This window comes from Pelodiscus sinensis, chromosome 15, assembly GCF_049634645.1.
Source record: "Pelodiscus sinensis isolate JC-2024 chromosome 15, ASM4963464v1, whole genome shotgun sequence".
NCBI lineage: Eukaryota > Metazoa > Chordata > Testudines > Trionychidae > Pelodiscus > Pelodiscus sinensis.
The window spans coordinates 18,623,499-18,644,037 of NC_134725.1; the positions used below are offsets into that span (position 1 = coordinate 18,623,499).

Genomic DNA, 20,539 nt, shown 5'->3' on the forward strand with positions numbered 1-20,539 from the left:
AAAATGGTCAACCACAGAAATGAGAATCCATGACCGCTACATAGCTCTTTTAGGGGCGTGAGTTCAGAAGAATATCGTAAAGTCAATAGGAACTGCAGAGTGAGTTTTAGGAGGACAGAATATAATTATCTTAATTGAAATCTGTCCAGTGCAATGGAGATAAACATTCTCTGAAGCCTAATTAATGGGCATTCTAGTACATATAAGGCATGTATTATTCTCTTTGCCCTCTTCTTGTCATCCAGAAAAATGAGAAGAAACCTATCTTTGTTTCACTTCAACTAGAAAAAAGGCAGAATAAAAGACAAAAACAGATGTTTAAAACCCCTGAATCATCAGAATTTTGCATTTATTAAAGATTTACATTTATGTAATCATGATAATGAAGCTGAATTATAGCACTACCAGAGCATGAGGAGCCAGAGATTTAGATTTTAAGTGAGAAAATACTCAATGAAAAAAGGTGAAAAGTGCCTCTAGTTTGATAACAAGATGTTGATGAAAAAATTAATTACTTTGAACTCAGCAAAAGCAGACAAAATCCAGATTATGCTTTCTTGTTGGCTATCTGATTTCTTCATGTTTAACCAGTATTCTGGGTTTTTGACAGTAAATGAATTAAAAAACACCTTGTTTGACTTTGTTTTATTGTTACAGCTGTCAGAAAACAAGAGAGTAAAAAATATTCTTCTTATTTTTAAATATCAGAGAGAGGGTTGTTTTTAGTTTGTTTAATTTTTTTTTAAAGAAACAAACCCCAATTTATGATTGCTGCGGCATTACCATATCTATGGCAAAGACTTACCTGGACATCTTAGCCCAATTTTTTTTCTGGTCTTGCTCCATGGAAAAGATTGAAAATAAGCACCATAGAAATAAAAATGCCATAGAAAGAGAGATGGTTTTAGTCATCTTAATATAGGACAGGGAGTTAGGAATTTGAATTATAATTTTGATTTTGACCCAGATTCCCTCTGACCCAGATTTTATAAGTACATGCAAAAGCATGTGCAAATGAACAAAATGCAAATATAAAATGCTGGCTATATGAGCCAGGCTTGCAAACGTGCATATCCTTGGCTTTCACTTGTGTATCTGGTGTTTTAATATACAACTTGGGCATGATCTTTTAAAAATTTCTAACTCAAGTAACCTCTAGAGTGTCAGTTTTACCACCTGTAAGAGTGGAATAGTACTACTTACCTACCTCACAGAGGTGAGAGGAGGATTAATCAGTTAATGTGCAGGACCTTTTGAAGGAAAACACTATGTAATTGCTTAGTATTATTACATTCTCCTCTGATGGATGCTGGCTATTAGCAGCAGTCTTTCTGCGATACGTTCAGGCCCCATTATCCCTGGGCACTCTTCTGTTGTAGTCTGTGCATCAATACTGTCAGGCCAGTGGAGAGATTCTTTTGTGAAGGAAGGTTGAATGAATGGTATAAATTTACTGAACATTCTCCATTCACACCAGGTTATGGGAACTAATAAAATCTAGATTGGATTATAAACCGTCTGTACTGTAGCACTACAGTACCAACTGGCTACTCAGAGACTCATAATGAACTCAGAACAACAAAGCATTTGAAGCCCTGAGTTATTAAAAACATCAAGAATATTAATGTGTCACCTTGATGTTTGCTATCGAGGTGTCCCAAATTAGATCTTTTTAGTAAATACAGATAAAAACACTGTCTTTATCAGTTGCCATCTATCTAAAACGTATCAACGTACCTTCTGAACTTGAATTAATTTAGCTTCATAATACCCCAGGAGTTAGAAAAGTGGCATTTTACTCATAGAATAATAGAGGCCCTCAGCAGTTAAATGACTTAATCTGCTGCTAAAATGAAAGTAAACCAAAGGTCCTCCAGACTCAAGACCATGAGGCCATCTCTCATGGAAAACTGCAGCCTAAGGGCAGTGATGTCTTTGCAACTCAGGGAGTTTTGTGATTATTTCCAGATGGGACTACAAAGCAAAGCTGTGTAGTTTTATCTTGGACAGACTGATAATGATATAGTCCATAATTGGATTTACTGGGATTCAGATTTTTTTTTAAATAAACATTCATGGAGAACAGCCATTTATTTCCAAGTATTTTTTCATTATCAAATCATTTCTGCAGCATGAGGAGATGAAAGCTTAATTATTTAAAGTGTTATCACAACTGAATTCAACCTTCCTAAGATGCAAATCATCCTGTTTTAATCTAATTTAATCATTTAATTTTTAATATTTCATTTTAAGCGTAATTAAATGCTGAGTTTCTTATACCAAAGCCTTTAAGGCACATACTTCTATGAGCCCTCAAAAAATATTTGTAAAACAAATTGTTTACTTTTCTTATAATCAAATTTCAGTTTGCTGCACATGGAAATTCTTTGTGGGGATGAAACAGAAAATAGATGATTACCACCAGATCTCCCTCCACGTTTCCATGATATGGTTATTATGAAGCATGATGTGATTGCATCATATTTTTCAAAGCAAGTAGAATCAGGTGCTTAAGGAAAACTGAGGCTACAGAAAGTATAATAAATGATTTAGTATCCACGCCAGCACTGACTAAATGCGGTTAAAGAGTATGCTGTGGAAAGCGGCTATTGCTTCAGAACTTGTTAGACACCACAGTTTTAGACTGTTATCCTACCATTGTGTGTGTGTGTGGGGAGAGGGGGCTATTTGTTTAATTTCCTTGCTAACATAATACATGCTGTCAGTTATTGTTTGTCTTCTTGGTTTAGATTTTAAGTTTGTTAATCAGCTACCATATCTTCCAAATATGATTCTAACACAGAGGCTCTAATATCAACTGCGGCTGTTGAACCATAGTGTAATACAAGTATTTAATAACTAGCAGATTTACCTGGTGCTGTTTGGGAATGTAAGGGCATGCCTAAGCCAGGTGAATGTGGGAGTGAAGGGGACGGAATCCGCAGGCCCCGGGTGAAGCACCAGGAATGAGGGAGAAGGAATTGGGAATCTCTACTATGCAGGTAAAGTAATGTGTCAGGGGGTTGAGGAAATTCCCAAGGGCCTGAGAGGAGCAGCATTGGGGTTGGGAAGACAGGAAGAAAGAAGAGCATCCATAGGCACTGAGAGGAGCAAGGGGTGGAGAGTGAAGGGAATCCCAAGACTCTATGAGGAGGTGGTGGAGGAAGAGAAACCCCATGCTCGGGGTGAGTTGGCGGGGGGAGAGGAAGTGAAGAGGAAATTGCTAGGCCCAGTAGGACCCTCGCTGGGGGGAGGGGGAGAGAGTCTCCATGCGCCTGTGGCAGGGGAGTGTTCAGGCCCTATTGTGGTGGATGGGGAATACCCAGACTCTGTAACTGCAGCGGAGAGGGAGGGGAACCTTATCTCTTGCCCATAGAAGATAGGGATGTAAGCAACTAATTGACTAGATGATTATCCGATAAGCGAAAGCTTATCAGATAGTTGACACACTAGTCGACCAGTCACTTCCCTCCTCCTGCTTGCTGCCTCTATCAGAAAGAGACAGCAAGATGTGGGGAAGAGGAGGGAGAGCTGGGGGGAGCCGGCTTAAAAGCTGGTTCCCCTCAGCTCCAGCTCCATGGCTCTGGGCTCCATGCAGCGTTTCAATTTTTGAAATACACAAGAGGTTCTTGTACATTTCAAAGGCAAAATGCCACATTAGTCCTTATCGACTAATCAAATAGTCGATGGAAATCCCATTGACTATTCGATTAGTTAATTAATCGAAATTTAACATCCCTAGTAGAAGATATCCTGGCAGGCTACATGCAGAGCCCTGTCCCCAGGCAATCAGTCTCATGCTGGTGTGACTGTACCCAGTGTTCACTCTGCAGTATCCTGTCCCTGCTCCTTGTCCCCAGTGACCACTCTCAGTATTGCATCCCTCCTCTCTCTGCCCCTCCCTTTCCATTTTGTGGAAAACAGTCCCATTCCTGCCACTTCCTGTGTTCCCAGCACAACCAAACTCTGACTGCTTTAAGTTAGGGAAGAGGAAACTGCCTACCTAATTTGGTGGTCCTAGCCGATACCATTTACAAGGAGTTCTTATACAGACAGACATTTTGTTTCTAATATAAATAGATAGATAACAGTAGCTCTATTCTAATATCCGTATGTGAGAGGACAGGGGCAGCCTGAGGCGGGCTGTGGCAGCTGGTGCCCCAGGCAGAACACGTAATCGGCGCCTCTGCCTGCACGTGATGTCATCATTGAACGCCCCAAGTGCCCCGTTGAAGGCGGCGCCCTAGGCGATGGCAGAGTCGGCCTATGCTCACAGGCCGCCCCTGGAGATGGACCTCAATTTATTTCAGTATCTCTGTACGTTATATGTGTTCTATGAATCCACGTTAAAGCTGCTGTTATAGTTGCATTTTCTAGTAATGTCATAATTAACTCAGGAGTAAGGATCTGTCCCCTTATACAATGCTGGTTTTAAGTTGGTTGAATTGCATTTTTAATTTTGCACATCATAGCTAATGAAAAAAACAAACTGACTATTATTTTGGTTTGGGACTGTACCATTTCAGTTCCAGGGAATACACAACATTAATGGTTTTGACTCTTGACAATAGTTTCCTTTTATTGCTGAATTGATATTGCAAAGATATTTTTCTCTTATGTATCCAGCAAAATGGAGTGAGTTTATTTAAATTAGAAGAGATATGGGAAGAAATTGAGGTCTTTACAGAAAGTACCAAGCTAGACAGTACTGATTTGTGGTTTTTTTTTTTAAATACTCATCTGCTCTAGAATGTGGAACTTTATATTGTGAGATTGCCAACATGCTTGGGTGCTGTACGAGAATAAAAATACCCAATTGAAATTTAAAAACCCTCTAAAACAAAGCAAAAGCATCCCAAAGCAGCAAATAGCAAATGTAATAGATGGGAAAAGGCTAAGAGGCTTACGTTTTATATAGATTCTGGCCAGCAATCCCCCAAGTTTTAACTCTAGGAATCTTGGAGGAAAGGAGTTTTAGTCTTTAGCCACTTATAATCCTCAGATAAGGAATTTGTGTGTGTAGGTGTCAAACTAAAATTTTGTAATTCTTCATATCTCTTAGTCATGTGAAGCAAATGAAGATAAATATTTTCTCAGCAGATAAAAGTTTGTGGGACCAGCCTTTTACATTGTCCCAAAATTATAGGCCATTTGAATTATATTAGGTTTCGCTACTAAATCTCTGTTAGCTGAAACAAACAGAAACCAGTGTCAAAAGCATAACTACTCTACTCTAGCACTATAATAGTAACACAAGATAAGACAGTAATAATTTTAGCTTCAAATCCAGAGTCATGGGTGAAATCTGCACTGAAATAAATTATTACTCATAGCCCTCAACTTGGGAATTTGCTTTCCCAGTTGGTTCAAAAGAGATACCAGAAGAACCAACTTCAGGGCAAATCTTCAGGATGAATGGAAAAGCCTGTCTGTTCTTTCAGTCTTTGGTGGGGGACTGAGGTTGGGTTATGTGGTGTTTGGGGAGTTTTCCTTAGCCTGACAAAGTCAGAACTAGAGATGTGAATGGTAACCGCTGGAGGTTGGAGCAGCTCCCTAACTGCCACTGGCAAGGGGATGTTCCAGCACTGCAGGGCTCATGTAGGCAGGGGTGCTCCAACATGGCTGGAGTAGTCTCTGTGTGCTCCAGCTACAGCCCCTTCTGTCCACCCTCCTTTAATCAGTTAATCGGTTAAATGTTACGTATAATCAGTTAACCAATTAAACAGTATTTTACATCCTAATCAAACTACACATGTTTTAACATGTGAGGTTTCAAATTGATTTTAGAATAATAGAATCACAGAATATTAGAACTGGACCTCAAGAGATTATCAAGTCTAGTCTCCTGCCCTCACGGCAGGACCAAGCACCATCTAGACCAGTGGTCCCTAACGCGGCGCCCGCAGGCGTCATGGTGCCCGCCGGGGCATTCGTGTGCGCCCGCCGACAACCTGGGCTGGCCCCACCCCTGGCACACGGGAGGCGCCGGCCCCAGGCGCGCGACATGCACCAGTGCTGGGTGCGCGGCGCTCGGGCAGCCCCAGTCCGGGGCACATGCGGGCTCTCGGGCGCGCGGTGGTGGAGCGGCGCCGGTGCCAGCCCCAGGCGTGTGGCTCAGGTGGCAGCGTCGGCCCCGGGCCCACGGCACAAGGTGCTCGGGCGGCCCCAGCCCCGGCCATAGGGCACACGCCGGCGCCGGGTGCAAGGACATCCCAGTCCCCTGGCACGCCCCCGGACGCGCGGCCCCGCCTCTGGGCGCCCGGCGCGTGAGTGGCCCCCACCTCCCGGGCGCCCGGGAGCCTCTAAAGTTTGGGGACCACTGATCTAGACCATCCCTGATAGATGTCTATCTATCCTGTTCTTAAATATCTCCAGTAATGGAGATTCTACAACCTCCCTAGGCAATTTATTTCAGTATTTCACCACCCTGACAGGAAGTTTTTCTTAATGTCCGACCTAAATCTCCCTTGCTGCAGTTTAAGCATATTGCTTCTTGTCCCATCATCAGAGGTCAAGGAGAACAATTTTTCTCCCTCCTTCTTGTGAAATCCTTTTAGATACTTGTATACCGCTATCATGTTCCCTCTCGGTCTTCTCTTTTCTAATCTAAACAAGCCCAATTCTTTCAGTCGTCCCTCATAGGTCATGTTTTCTAGATCTTTAATCATTTTTATTGCTCTTCTCTGGACCTTCTCCAATTTCTCCACATCTTTATGCTCTACATGTTCTAATAATGGGACCAACAGAAGTAAAAAAAAACCTAGCCAAAACAAAAAAGCCTTGCCTTTTGAAAAGAAAAGTTCTCAGTATCTCTTAGAAGCAGGAGGAGTGAGAAAATTTTTGTAGTTGGTGGGCCCATGATGTGAAATGATGATCACCTGCCAATCTAAGTAACAGTGGCAGAATGTGTAAATGGAAGCTAATGTCCAAATGCAAATATAAAGGAAGCCCACAAAGGATACATTTGCATACATGCAGATGAGGTCTATATAATTATAAAATACATGTAGATGAGGTCTATATAAAAACCAGCAGAGATATTGTAAAATGAATTCACCATTTTCTAAACAATGAATGTAATTTCATCATTGAGTGACTGTAATCCCCAAGCTTCAGACAATGATGGAGGACTATAGGAAGACCTACTTGAATAGACAGCACTCGTTAATTGGGAAGCTTGTCATGAAACAATTAAGGATAATGACATAAGAAAAGTGGACAGCTGAAAACCACTTACTACCATGACCTTTCCCATTGAAAGCCTGTGCTGAATGTGGTATGAAAGGCATACAAGGGTTCTAACCTTGGCTCATTAACCTCCAAAAAAGTCCTTTATGAAGGCAGAAAAGAGGAAGCAGCAGCCTTTCCTTCCTCCCCCCCAAATATGTAAATAACATAAATCAAATGAATCCAGCTGTAATATTGTCCAAACATTCTTCTAGGGCAGAGATTCAGAGACTGACTTACCAGAGTGCATTGGGCAATCTCATCAGCATACAAATGCTGATTCAGTTTGTACTAGTTAGAAATGATCTCACCACAAGGTCTCTCACATCTGTTGAGCAACACAGGAAAACGGTTGTACTTCTAGAAGATGCAACTTAATCCACTCTTTAGTTACTATCCATCCTGACTAAGTTCCAAGTGTCACTGGATCCTTCAAAGGACAGGGCAAATCATACTGGCGAAATCCATGTGTTGCGAAAGCAACAACCTATGGTTAATCTTATTGGAAGGTGCTGAAAGATCCAGTATAAACAAAATGACCATCTCTGGTAGTGTGATCATAATGGCGAAAAATACATTATCTGATTCAAAAGAGGCCTCATTCCAACTGGATGTGACCCAGAATGTCACTAGTGTCTATATGAATCTGGACAACCTTTTCAGTAGTAATTATCAGTCTATCCGGCATCAATAAATGGTTTCTTGAGGAGGGGCCATACGTGTACACCCTTTTAAGAATGTTTAGAATCTCTACAAACACTTGATAATACAAGTCCACCAATGACAGCCACACCCCTTATGAAAATGAGCCAGGAGGTCAAATCAAAAGGGATCTTTGTAAACTGACATGATCTCAGAGGCCAATTCAAGCTTCTTCAGTGGAAAGTGCCAAGTTTCTTCATTAGGTTTGGAAAGACCAGCCAAAGGTGCACATTCTTTACTATAAAGAACACCAGAAACTGGTCAGAATGGTCAACAGAACTACTTCTGTAGAGGGAAGGATGGGTCAGATTGCTGTGCATGCCTCTGGAATGCGTGAGCAAGCTTCTTGCCATCAAAAGACTAAGAAACACGATGTCCTCACCAAATAATGCCCTCATGCCTTAAAAAGCATCAATTCCAGTCAGTTCTTTGCAACAGACGTGTTAGAATGTTACAATTGTGAGCGTTAACGTTGCTAACTATTTGAAGCCAAGGAAATAGACTTTAAGTATTCCAAATAAATTATATGCACTGTGCAACTGAGATAAGTGGATGAGTGAACAAACATCAACTATAGCATGAGTTGGGCACATCTCCATGGCAACCTAATTGTCTTCTGAACTCAAAATGTGATCAGCATAGTAATTTAAAGTTTTAAAGCAACAAGGTCGATTTTTCCACAAGCCATACTTATGAACAGCAGACTAAAGAAAGAAAATGTAGGAACCCAACTGGCTAAGCAACAGTTCAGCAGAAAAAGACCTACAATGGAGGAGAAGCTGAATATGAGTCAACAGTATGCCCTTGTAGCCAAGAAGACTAACAGCATATTGAGGTGCATTAGTAGGAGCATTGCCAGCAGATCTAGGGAAGTGATTATTTCCCTTTATTTGACACTTATGAGCCCCTTCTGGAGTGGTGTGTCCAATTCTGGGTCTTCCATTACAGAAAGGATGTGGACACTTTGGAGAAAGTCCAGTGGAGGACAACAAAATTATTGGAGGGCTGGAGCACATGATTTATGATGAGAGGCTGAGGGATTTGGGCTTCTTTTTAGTTTATAGATGAGAAGAGCAAGGGGGGGATTTGATTGAAGTCTTTTACGAGCTGAAGGGAGGTTCCAAAGAGGAAGGAGAGAGGCTGTTCTCAGTGGTGACAGATCACAGTATGAAGAGCTATGGTTTCAAGTTGCAATAGGGGAGGGCTGAGTTGAATATTAGGAAAAACTATTTCATTAGGCAGTGGTGAAGCACTGGAATAGGTTAGGAAGGTGGTGCAATCTCCATTCCTAGAGTTTAAGTCCCAACTTGACCAAGCCCTGGCAGGGGTGATTTAGTTCAGATTGGTCCTGCTTTTAGCAGGAGGTTGGACTCGATAACCTTGTGAAATCTCTTCCAACTCTATGATTCTATGATTCTAACCCCCCTAAAATGTAGACGTAATCCCAAAAGGTTCATTTTGGGAAAACACCCCCGAGTGGGAATGCATATGGGGTGGGGGACTGGAAGGGCTTTTCAGGCTATTCCCACTCCTTCACATCTGGGAACTTAGACCAAGCCTTAGAGGAGCCAATTGTAGGGTCTAGTAAATGTGACAACTGCTCTTCTGGGCCCATGGTTATGGCTGCCCTATTTAAGAGGCACATCAGAAGATGCAGGACTTCTAATACCTGTTGGGTCTGGCTGGGAAGGATGGACAAGAAGGAGTTTGATGGAAGGAATCAGCGCCCTTTGAAGTTATGACCCATTTCTGCCCTGAGAGAAGGGCGAATAAGGCAGGGATTAATTACCTGAAGCACCAGGGTAGGGCACGAGGGGGTGCAAGAAGGGAAGCAAACCTGTGACATGCCTTCTGAATAGAGCTTGGATTGAGAGGAGGGAGTAGACAAGGTTAAATAATAGAGGTTGGCAAATGCCTTGTGTTAAAAATGGTGTACCTTCCAGTGCAGAACTGTGGAATGTGGTGGGCAGGGAAAGGAGCTCTGAGTTCCACAGAGTGATATGCAAATCCCAAAATAAATTGCAAGGGAAAATGACTCTGCCGTTCATTCAGCCTCACCCTGACTTGGGGTATTCCAGCTCTCCCATGAGATTGTGAGCCCATCTCAAGCAGAGGTGCAGAATTGGAGTAATAGACGTTACAGGGTGCATCAATAGCAGTAAGATTCCCTGGCAGTGCCTTATGGGATCTTTTACAGAGCCTTGTGCAGTCACTCACTGTTCTTAGCTCTGCACTTCCATAAACACTCAATTAATTCTTCACTTAAAGAAACATTCCATAGCAGCTCTTTTGGGCAATGGGTGATTCAAAGTCAATGAATCATTCCCTACCATAACATCCCTACCTTTTTGTAGAGAGTTGTCTGTGCAGGTGAATGACTTTGAAGGGATTTATCGCTTGAGCTGTGCAGGATGATGTTCATCCCATCTGTTCAAGTCCTAAAGCTCTATATTCTGAGAGACATATGTCTAGATAATGTACAAACAGGCACCTTCAGCAAAGAAACCAAGTTCCTTGGAAGCAATAGGCACAGCTTCATGAGGTGATTACAGAACCGTCTGCAAAACCCAGCCTATTAGAAAAATACAATGTACCCTATTGTTGCATCCCCTGAATTTCACTGGCTTAGATTCCTCTGCTCGGCACAGGGATGGAATTCAATTTTGTGTTTTATAACAGGAGAAGGAAAAAAGAATCCATGCTTTCAAACAAAAAGTTAAATGAATTTTGTGTTTGTAAAAGATGCCAGATTGATGGTCCAAGCCTTTGTGGGCACAAGCAGAGGTTGTGCTGCCTGTGTCCTTGGACTAACTCTGTGCATGTGCTTAACTTTAATCTTGAAGTGGGAGAGAATAGTTCAGACTCTGACAGGTTTAGTACTTCACGTCTGTGTCTTGGAGCAGTAGTTCTGGAATCCACAAGAGAAGAGGCAATTCTTGATTTAGTCTTAAGTGGATTGCAGGACATGGTCCGAGGTGTATATAGCTGGATCACTTGGAAATAGAGACTATAGTATAATTAAATTTAACATCTCTGTGGTGGGAAAACCATCACAGTAGCCCAACACTATAACATTTAATTTCAGAAAGGGGAACTACAGTCTCAAAGAGATAGCCATGTTAAACTATCTACAGAATCAACAAGGAGTCTTGTGGCAACTTGGGGTACATCTCCATTGAACACTTATTTTAAAATAAGGTATTCCAGAAGAAATACTCTGAAATAGCTCATTTTGAAATAGCACATCTACACTACAGGGAAGCCTCAAAATTAGTCTGAGGCAGGTTTCCTTAATGTGGATTGTGCTTCCTTGATTTAGAGTCCCAGGAGGCACTGGAGAAAAATTAATTTGAATGGTCCTGGGGAGGAGTTATTTCAAAATAGCAGCAGTGGAGCATCCACACTACAGCTATTTTGAAATAGCTATTTTGGAATAAGCATTATTCCTTGTGGAATGAGATTTACAGACGTCTGAATAAGCAGTCTGTTATTTCGACTTTATTTCAGAATAACAGAATTGCTGTGTAGACACTTGTATTGCTATTTCAAAATATCATCTGTTATTTCGAAATAAATGTGCTGTATAGATGCATCCTTAAAGACTAAGATTGATTAGGGCATTAGCTTTTGTGGGTAAAACCCACTTTGTCAGTGATTTGGAATCGAGTTTACAGAGCCATGGGGGGTGTGTGTGTGTGTGTGTGTGTGTGTGTGTGTGGACAACAAAAGAAAGAGGGTACTTGTGTAAATGAGGCTAATCAGTGTGGGTAGAAATGACTCGTTCACAGCAGTTGATGTGGAAATGTGACTATCCAGAGAGGGGAAATTGCCTTTGAAATGTGTTCACTAGTTAAGATCCTTAATCAGTCCTAAGATGATAACATTGAATTTGCAAATGAATTCCAGCTCAGCTAAGTCCCTTTATAATTGGTTTTTGAAATTCTTTTGTAGAAGAATGGCTACTTTTAAATATATTACTGAATTTCCAGGGAGGTGAAATTCTTCCCGTTACAGGTTTATGTGTGTTACCATTCCTGCTGTCCAATTTGTTCCGGTCATTGTTTGGCATATACTCAGTCCTGTTTGGCCAATATGCATATTGTTGGCACTTGACAGCATATTGCATGTTAGTGGATATGCATGTAGTTTATGTGGTTAGATCCTGGGATAGTGTCGCTTGTATGGATATGTGGACAGAGTTGGCAGTGGTGTTTGTTGCAGGTTAAGTGTTTCTGTGAAGTGGTGTTTGACTGCTGGTGAGTATTTGCTTCAGGTTGGGAGATTGGGCAAGGATTGGCCTATCTCCCAAATCTGTGAGACTGAGGGATCATTTTCCAAGATAGGTTATAGATTGTCAATGATGCTCTGGGGCAGAGGTGGGGGGAGACGGTGAGTTGAGGACTATAGGGCTTCATCTACACTGCAGGGTTTTTGCACAAGAAGCCTTTTGTGGAAGAGCTTTTTCAGATAGGGGTTTCTTGTGCAAGAGTGTCCACATTCGTGTGTTAATAGGATTTATTCCTTGAGGGGAGAGAAATAACGGTACCACCAAAAGCCTTCTCTTCTGTGGATTTACTTGCGCAAAAGCACGCTTGAGGTGTGGACGCTCCGCTGGTTTTTGTGCTCGTAGTGTAGACGTAGCCTTGGTGATAACCAGTGGCGTTCTATTATTTTCCTTTTTGGACCTGTCCTGAAATGACTTCTGGGTACTCGTCTGGCTCTGTCAATCTATTTCTTCACTTCCCTAGGTGGATATTTAAGTTTTAAGAATGCTTAATAAAGATTTTATAGGTGCTTGTCTCTGTCTAAGATAATGGATTGTCGGATGTGTCCTGAATGGAAGCTAGAGTCATGTAGAATAATGGTTAGGCGCCTAGGGCGCCAAGTTAAATGGGGTGCCAAATGATGGTGCACTATCATTGAGAGGTTTGGAGGTGGGGTGCTGATTGCATGGTTCACCTAGGGTGCCAGTTGCTGGCAGCTTGTCTAGGGCTGCCCCGTCTAGGTCAGACATAAAAATGTTGGTATGCTGTGGGATCATGTGGGTTCATGTGGGTTTCCATAGCAGTGCTGCCAACCTAACTTCTAAATTGTCCCCAAATTAGAAGTGGTTGTGGGTGAGAACAAAGTCACATAGCTCAGCCACCGGATGTACTCTGCTATCATCAAGTTTACTATTCCTGACAGAATGAGGAGGTTAGTTAAACAGAAATTAAAAGGTACAGTGCCAAAAGTAAAATCCCTGAAAGATACATGGGAACTTTTTAAGGCTCAACTTAAATGTATACTCCAAATTTTAAAAAAAATACACCACAGAATAGGAGAACCAAAAAAAGTACCACTGGGGATTCACAACTAACTTAAAAAGTAGAGAGAGAGAAAAAGGCACCATTTAAAAAGGGGAAATTAAATCCTAGTGAAGAAGATAGAAAGGAGCATAAATTCTGTCAAATTAAGTGTAAAAATATAATCAGGAAAGCCAAAGGTAATAGCAACATTTTTTAATTACAGCAGAAGCAAGAAGCTTGCTAAACAACCAGTGAAGCCACTGAACAATTGAGATGCTAAACTCAAAGACAATAAGGTCGTTGTAGAGAAACTAAATGAATTTTTTGCATCGGTCTTCATGGCTGAGGATGTGAGGAAGATTCCCAAACCTGAGCCGTTCTTTTTAGATGACAAATATGAGGAACTGTCTCAGATTGAGATGTCATTAGAGGTTTTGGAATTAACAGTACCAAGTCTCCAGGACCAGATGGTGAAATGTCAAATGTGAAATTGCTGAACTACTAACTGTGGTAATCTCCTGCATTTAATGACTGGAGAATAGCTAATATGATGCCAATTTTTAAAAAGGGCTGTAGAGGTGATTCTGGCAATTACAGGTCAGTAAGTCTAACTTCATTACTAGGCAAATTGGTTGAAACTATAGTTAAGAGCAGAATTGTCAGACACATAGATTAACATAATTTGTTAAGGAAACTCAACATGGTTTCTGTAAAAGGAAATCATGCCTCACTAATCTAGTAGAATTCTTTGAAGGCGGGGGGGCAACAAGCATGTATATAAGGGGTAAAAAAGCCTTTGACAAAGGCTCTTAAGCAAAGTAAGCTATCATGGGATAAGAAGGAAGGTCCTCTTATGGACTGATTACTGGTTAAAAGATGGGAAACAAAGGGTATGAATAAATGGTCAGTTTTCAGAATGGTGAGAGTTAACTAGTGATGTCTTGCAGGGGTCTGTGCTGAGACAATTACTATTCAACACATTCATAAATGATCTGGAAAAAGGAGTAGGCAAATGTGAAGTGGCAAAATTTGCAGATGATGCTAAACAGTTCAAGATAGGTAAGTCCAAAGCAGACTGTGAAGATCTTCAAGGGATCCCACAAAACTAGGTAACTAGGCAACAGAATGACAAATTAATTTTAACATTGATAAACGCAAAGTACTACATATTGGAAAACATAATCCCAATTATATCTATAAAATGATGGGGACTAAATTAGCTGTTACCACTCAAGAGAGAGACCTACCTTAACACTTATGCAAAAGATGGTTTACTTTTGTGCCACTTTAACTAAAATCCTGTTTTCTCTCTTTCATTCCAGATGCTGGAGAGCTCTTCCATCCTTTTGTCCATTGTTACTAGCCTGCTCTTCATTTTACTGCTGCTTGCAGTGCTCATCAGAAATAACGGCTTGGCCGCCATTCTGTGGAATGAAATAGTGCTACAGAGAATAAACAACTTTACCATGGCTGAGAACAAAGAAAAAAGGATTTTAAACTTTGTGCTGCAGAATGCGGTCAGAGGGGATCCCCAGAGTGTGGTGGACACCATAGATACGTACTGCTCCCAGAAGGAGTGGGCTATGAATGTTGGGGATGAAAAAGGTAGTCACATAGAGATTAGCTTTTGAAGGCTATTTTTGAGGATGCAATTGGCATGGTACAAGACATGTTATTCTGCTATCATTGTAAAAATACCACAACCTTGCAAACTGCAACAAGGGTTATGCTAACAATCCTGCAAGTTGGAGTAAATCTCTTTGGAAGAATGCAACAGGGTGCAATGTAGAGTTTTGGGCCAAATGTCATTTTTATGTGCTGTTTGATGTTTTCATAAGAGAGTGAGGAAGAGAGGATAGGCACCTGGGGAGCTGAGAAATTAAATCTTGTCTTGTATTCCTGCCAGTTTCTAACTGTGTAACCTTGGAAATGTCACTGTCTTTCTGTACCTTAGTTGCAATGGATCATAACCAATTTCCAGGAGAAGGTATCCAAGAGCCTTAATTTGCTGGTGTGTACAAAGCATTGGGAGGTCCCTGCAAATCATGAGTATTTAAAATACAAGGAATTTTGCTAATTAAACAGTAGTTATAGGCAAGGTATTTTTGAGGGAAGACAGATTATGCAAAGCCTCCATGCTTTGCATCTAAAAAAGTTCAATTGTCTACTAATACAAATATACACTTCTAACATACCCTTCCTGTAAATTAGACCTGAGAGCTTTTAGAACATACCCCTTTTTGGTTTTGGAAGCAGTGCAGAGAATTTGGAGGTTAAACATATAACCGAGCTAATAAACTTGTACTTTTATACAGTAGTCAAAGGAGCCCCTAAATTTTAGGCCTAGTTTATTAAAACAGTTCCAGTGATATAGTTAGTTTAGGGTGCTTAGTATCTGTACATTATTAAAGCTCTATCCTTGGTAATATTTGGTCATATTTTAAGGTTTTTGATTGGACAAAATGCCCTTCATTTTCAGCAGAAATTTGCTTGAGTGAAAACGGAGTGAAGATCTTAAGATTTATCCCACGAGTCACTGAATTATATAATGATACTGTCTTGTATTTTTTGAATATTTTTCATCTTAAAGGTGCCAAAGTACCTGACAGGAGTGGCATCAGTACTCAGTAAAGTGCAGTCTCTTCTGTGGCTTTGAATAGCACACAAATACACAGTTACCAACTCCCCAATCTAGGGGATTAGGCTAAGACATTGGGTGGGATAACACTTTGGGATCTTTGAGTGACATCAGGTGGTCTAAACCTTGCCTTACAACTCATTTGAAACAACAGCTTCAAGGTATGTTGGTAGGACTGTGATTTAGTACTTGCTGAAAAGGACCAGAATCACTTACTGAATCACCAGCCTTGATGTCTGAAATGCCTTGGTTTTCTTCAGAGGCTTCTCACACAAGTATTGACCAGAAATCTCAAAAAAAGTACATAGTACTACACCAATTTACATCAACAAGCCATCCCTAATCTACCATAAATTGGAAAAATATACTATATAGAATCAGAATCCTAGAACTGGAAGGTACCTCAAGGTCGAGTCCAGTCCCCTGCCCTCAGGGCACCATCTAGATCATCCTTGATAGATGCCTATTCAACCTGCTCTTAAATATTTCCACTGATGGAGATTCTACAACCTCCCTAGGCAATTTATTCCAGTATTTCACCACCCTGACCGTTAGGAAGTTTTTCCTAATGTCCAACCTAAACCTCCCTTGCTGCAATTTCAGCCCGTTGCTTCTTGTCCTATCATCAGAGGCCAAAGAGAACAATTTTTCTCCCTCTTCCTTATAACACCCTTTTAGATACTTAAAAACTACTATCATGTCCCACCTCAGTCTTCTCTTTTCCTAACTAAACAAGCCCAATTCTTTCAGCCTTCTCTCATAGGTCAAGTGTTTTAGATATTTAATCATTTGTGTTGCTCTTCTCTGGACCTTCTCCAGTTTCTCCACATCTTTCTTGAAATGTGGTGCCCAGAACTGAACACAGTACTCCAAATGAGGCTTAATCAGGTAAGACTAGAGCACAAGAATAATTTCTTGTGTCTTGCTCAGAACACTCCTATTAATGCATCCCAGAATCATTTTTTATTTTTTGGCAAAAGTGTCACACTGTTGACTCATGTTTAACTTGTGGTCCACTGTAACCCTTAAATCCATTTCAGCAGTGCTCTTTCCTAGACAATCACTTATGTATCAATGTGTGTGAAACTTATTGTTCCTTCCTAAGTTGAATACTTTGTATTTGTCCTTATTAAGCTACATCTTGTTTACCTCAGACCATTTCTCTAGCTTGTCCAGGTCATTCTGAATTTTGACCCTATCCTCCAAAGCACTTGCAGCTCCTCCCAGTTTGGTATCATTGGCAAATTTAATAATCGTACTCTCTATGCCATCATCTAAATCATTGATGAAGATATTGAACAGAACTGGTCCCAAAACAGACCTCTGCAGAACCCCGCTTGTTATGCCCTTCCAACATGACTGTGAACCATTAATAAGTACTCTCTGAGAACAGTTATCCAGCCAGTTATGTAACCACATTATAGTAGCCCCATCTTTTTTTAAAGTTTCTATAACTACCCCATCTCGACTAGAATCATAGAGCTGGAAGAGACCTCAGGAGGTCATCAAGTCCAGCCTCTTGCTCAAGGGAAGATCAATCCCAACTAAATCAACCCAGCCAGGGCTTTGTCAAGCCGAGACTTAAAAACCTCTAGGGAGGGAGATTCCACCACCTCCCTAGGTAACCCATTCCAGTGCTTCGCCACCCTCCTACGGAAATAGTTTTTCCTAATATCCAACCTAGACCTCCCCCAACTGTAACTTGAGCCCATTGCTCCTTGTTCTGCCATCCGTCACTATGGTGAAAGTTGGAATAAGAGATCCTCCGGAAAAGGGCTTTATTCCGGAGGATCGCGCCAGTCTAGACGCTTTTTTCCAGCTTTTCCCCAAGCCGGAAAAAAAGCGGCGGACATGTTTTTATTTAAATCCCGCAGGGGATATTTAAATCCCCCGCGGATTTCCCTGTTCCAAAGTTGGAAATTAGCATGGCTATTTCGTAATAGGGGCCAGTCTAGACGTAGCCGAGCTGACATGAGAAACTAACTAGAATCAGACCATTCTAAACATTCTCTCTTTGCAACCGGCTCTGAGCAATGCCTGTAAGGATGATTCTACTTGCTGCAATTGGCAGTGGACTTAAACAGCAATGTGATTTTTAAATTGAGGTGTACATGGATCAGACTGTATCTGACTACTGGCTGGGAGTTTGAAACCCACATAGATTATTTTTCCACACTCTAGTAGTTAGGTGGGCTTTAAGAACTGCTCCAACCTTGTCCATTCCTTGGCTACGAAAATGGTGGTCACATTACAGGGCCTTGAATGCGGCAAGTGTAAAGAATGGGAACTAGCATGGCACTAGCATGGCAGTCCTCATAACAGAAGGGCAGAATTCCCCCATGGGAAGATAAAATATTTCTGAACTGGTACTCCTAGGAAAAATAGTGGATAATACAGTGGGTGCCAAGGGACACTGCTCCAGTAAGATGGACAAATCCCAATGTTCTTTATTTTTAATTACTAACATTTGAAGACTTGACAAAAATGAAACAAGTGATTCATAAATAGCACAGGAAAGGGTGGATGATAATAATGGACAACTGAACAGTTCAAGTGGCTCATGAAGTATGATGCCGAAGGCTAAATAACTTCAGATGCTCATTCAGTTTCAATGTATTTGCACTACATAGGGCTTTAAAATGTTAGTGAGAGACATCTCTTCTGTCTCTGAGTCCATTTCTTTGCAAGGATTGGAGAAGTTTCCAGTTTTATTTATTGTAACAATTGGTCAATGGTTCATTGACTTTATAGTAGAAAAAGATGGAGCCTTTGTCAGCTGGCTAGACACTATTGTAATCACTATTTGTAATCACTATTTCTTAACTAAAAAGTCATACATTAAGACCACTGAACATAATATTATTAACAAAATTAACTCTATCAAAGTTTAAAAGCTCTATATTTGATGAACATGGGCAGATTTTGCAACAACTAAATTTTTTTGCAAAGTGTTGCATTTTTCATTCAAAACTATGTTAAATTTTACTTAATGCAACCCCATCTTTAGTTGAAAATTTGAGGGCATTTTAAATTTTTAAACACCCAAAATATTTTTTTAAAATATTTTCAATTTGAATTCTTGGTTAGATGATCAATTTTCACAGTATGATCATCTAACCAAGTTTCACAGTATTATCTAACCAAGTTTCACAGTATGATAATCTAACCTGAAGTTGCCGTAGAGGAAGAAAAGGCGGAGGGAAGGAAGGATTAATTGTGGAAACATTCACAAGACTGTTTTCAGTTTCAACGGGCCCCATTGAGACAATAAGCAGCAGTTTCATAAAAGATATTTGTAGGGGTTTTCTTTCCAATCCCCTGACATTTCAAAATTAATCTCAATTTAAGTGAGAGCCAGTCTGCAAAAGAAGTCCTATGTAATTTATCACCAATCACCACATTTTGAACTTGCAATCTTCCATCCACAAACTTTCCACCCTTATTTATTTGGCACAGTTTGATTTAATCCAATGTTAACCCATTTCTCTCTGATTCAGGTTTGATTCTAGATAAGATAGTGGAGGAGACAAAGCCATCAGTCTTGCTGGAGCTGGGAACATACTGTGGCTACTCAGCCGTGAGGATTGCTGGGCTGTTAAAGCCAGGTGCTCGCTTACTGACCATCGAGTTCAACCCTGACTTTGTTGCTATTGCTAAACAGATGATTGAGTTTGCTGGAGTGCAAGATAAGGTATATCTTGTTCTTCTGGGGCTGGTAAATAAAGGGATTAGCTAGAAGTTATATCAGAAGAAATACTGGTATTTCACCTCTTAGACTTAGGCTAACTTAGCAATTGAAATATTCCAAGCCATTTTAGCTGTGAACTTAGCAAGCCAGTCAGGCTCATCTGTGCTGTAGAAGGGTAAAGTTGGGAAATGTTCATTAAGGACCAGGGCAGGCTCCTCAGATCTTTTTCACACACTATCTGTTTAAGGTGACTTGGCTTTCTCCCATCTTTACTGATCACTAACAATGTTGGGAACTTGCCCAGGCACTCATTGATGGATCTAAAAGTGACTATATATTACAAAGCAATTTCAAAAACCAGCTGGAGAGAGAAGGCTGCGGAACTTGCCTTCATTTGCAAAGACAACACTTTTCATCAAAATTTGAACAAAGACATGAACTGGATGGGTCACTACTTTCAGTACCCTCTTGACATCAAAAGCTAAGTATCAGGCACTTACAGCCCATTCTATTAGCCTCATTCACGGACACTCTAATAGACAAGATTTTTTTCACTTCTCTTTCCTCCCCATCCACTCTTTTTCTGCTATGTATTTGTATCCCTTGCTCCATCACCTGAAGAAGCGGGTTGTGCCCATGAAATCTCATGATGCTATCTAAATTTTTTGTTAGTCTTTAGGGTGCTATAGCATCATACACTGTTTTTTAAGTTTTTTCAGTGTTGGGAATTATTAGGAATTGCTACTATGTAAATCCTTCACCTTTCGTATCTTTTGCTCAAACCATATGGTACCCACTTACCAAATATCAGTCAAACAGAGCTTGTGCTGATAGCCAGTCATCAGGATGCATCTGCTGCTCCTTTCTACTACAGCCAGGTCTATGCTGCAGGTTTTGCATGCGTGAGTATGACCATCAGTGATGTGGTGAAGTATGATGACAACTGATGTAGCTAACTGGCAAAATTTCATGGTTAGCCCACCTCTTGATTACTGT

General features: G+C 40.8%; 1 protein-coding gene across 4 annotated transcripts in view; it reads left to right on the forward strand.

The window, feature by feature from the left end:
• The window catches only part of COMT (catechol-O-methyltransferase), a 49,195-nt gene that overhangs the window by 11,917 nt on the left and 16,739 nt on the right, over positions 1 to 20,539 (forward strand). For 3 of the 4 annotated variants that reach the window (XM_075898331.1, XM_075898333.1, XM_075898332.1), the window contains 2 exons: positions 14,540 to 14,822; positions 19,353 to 19,546. In XM_075898331.1, coding sequence (XP_075754446.1) covers positions 14,540 to 14,822; positions 19,353 to 19,546 — 477 coding nt within the window. Of the gene's footprint in view, positions 1 to 14,255; positions 14,277 to 14,539; positions 14,823 to 19,352; positions 19,547 to 20,539 lie in introns of those variants that run through there. The other variant, XM_075898334.1, reaches the window with a different exon arrangement.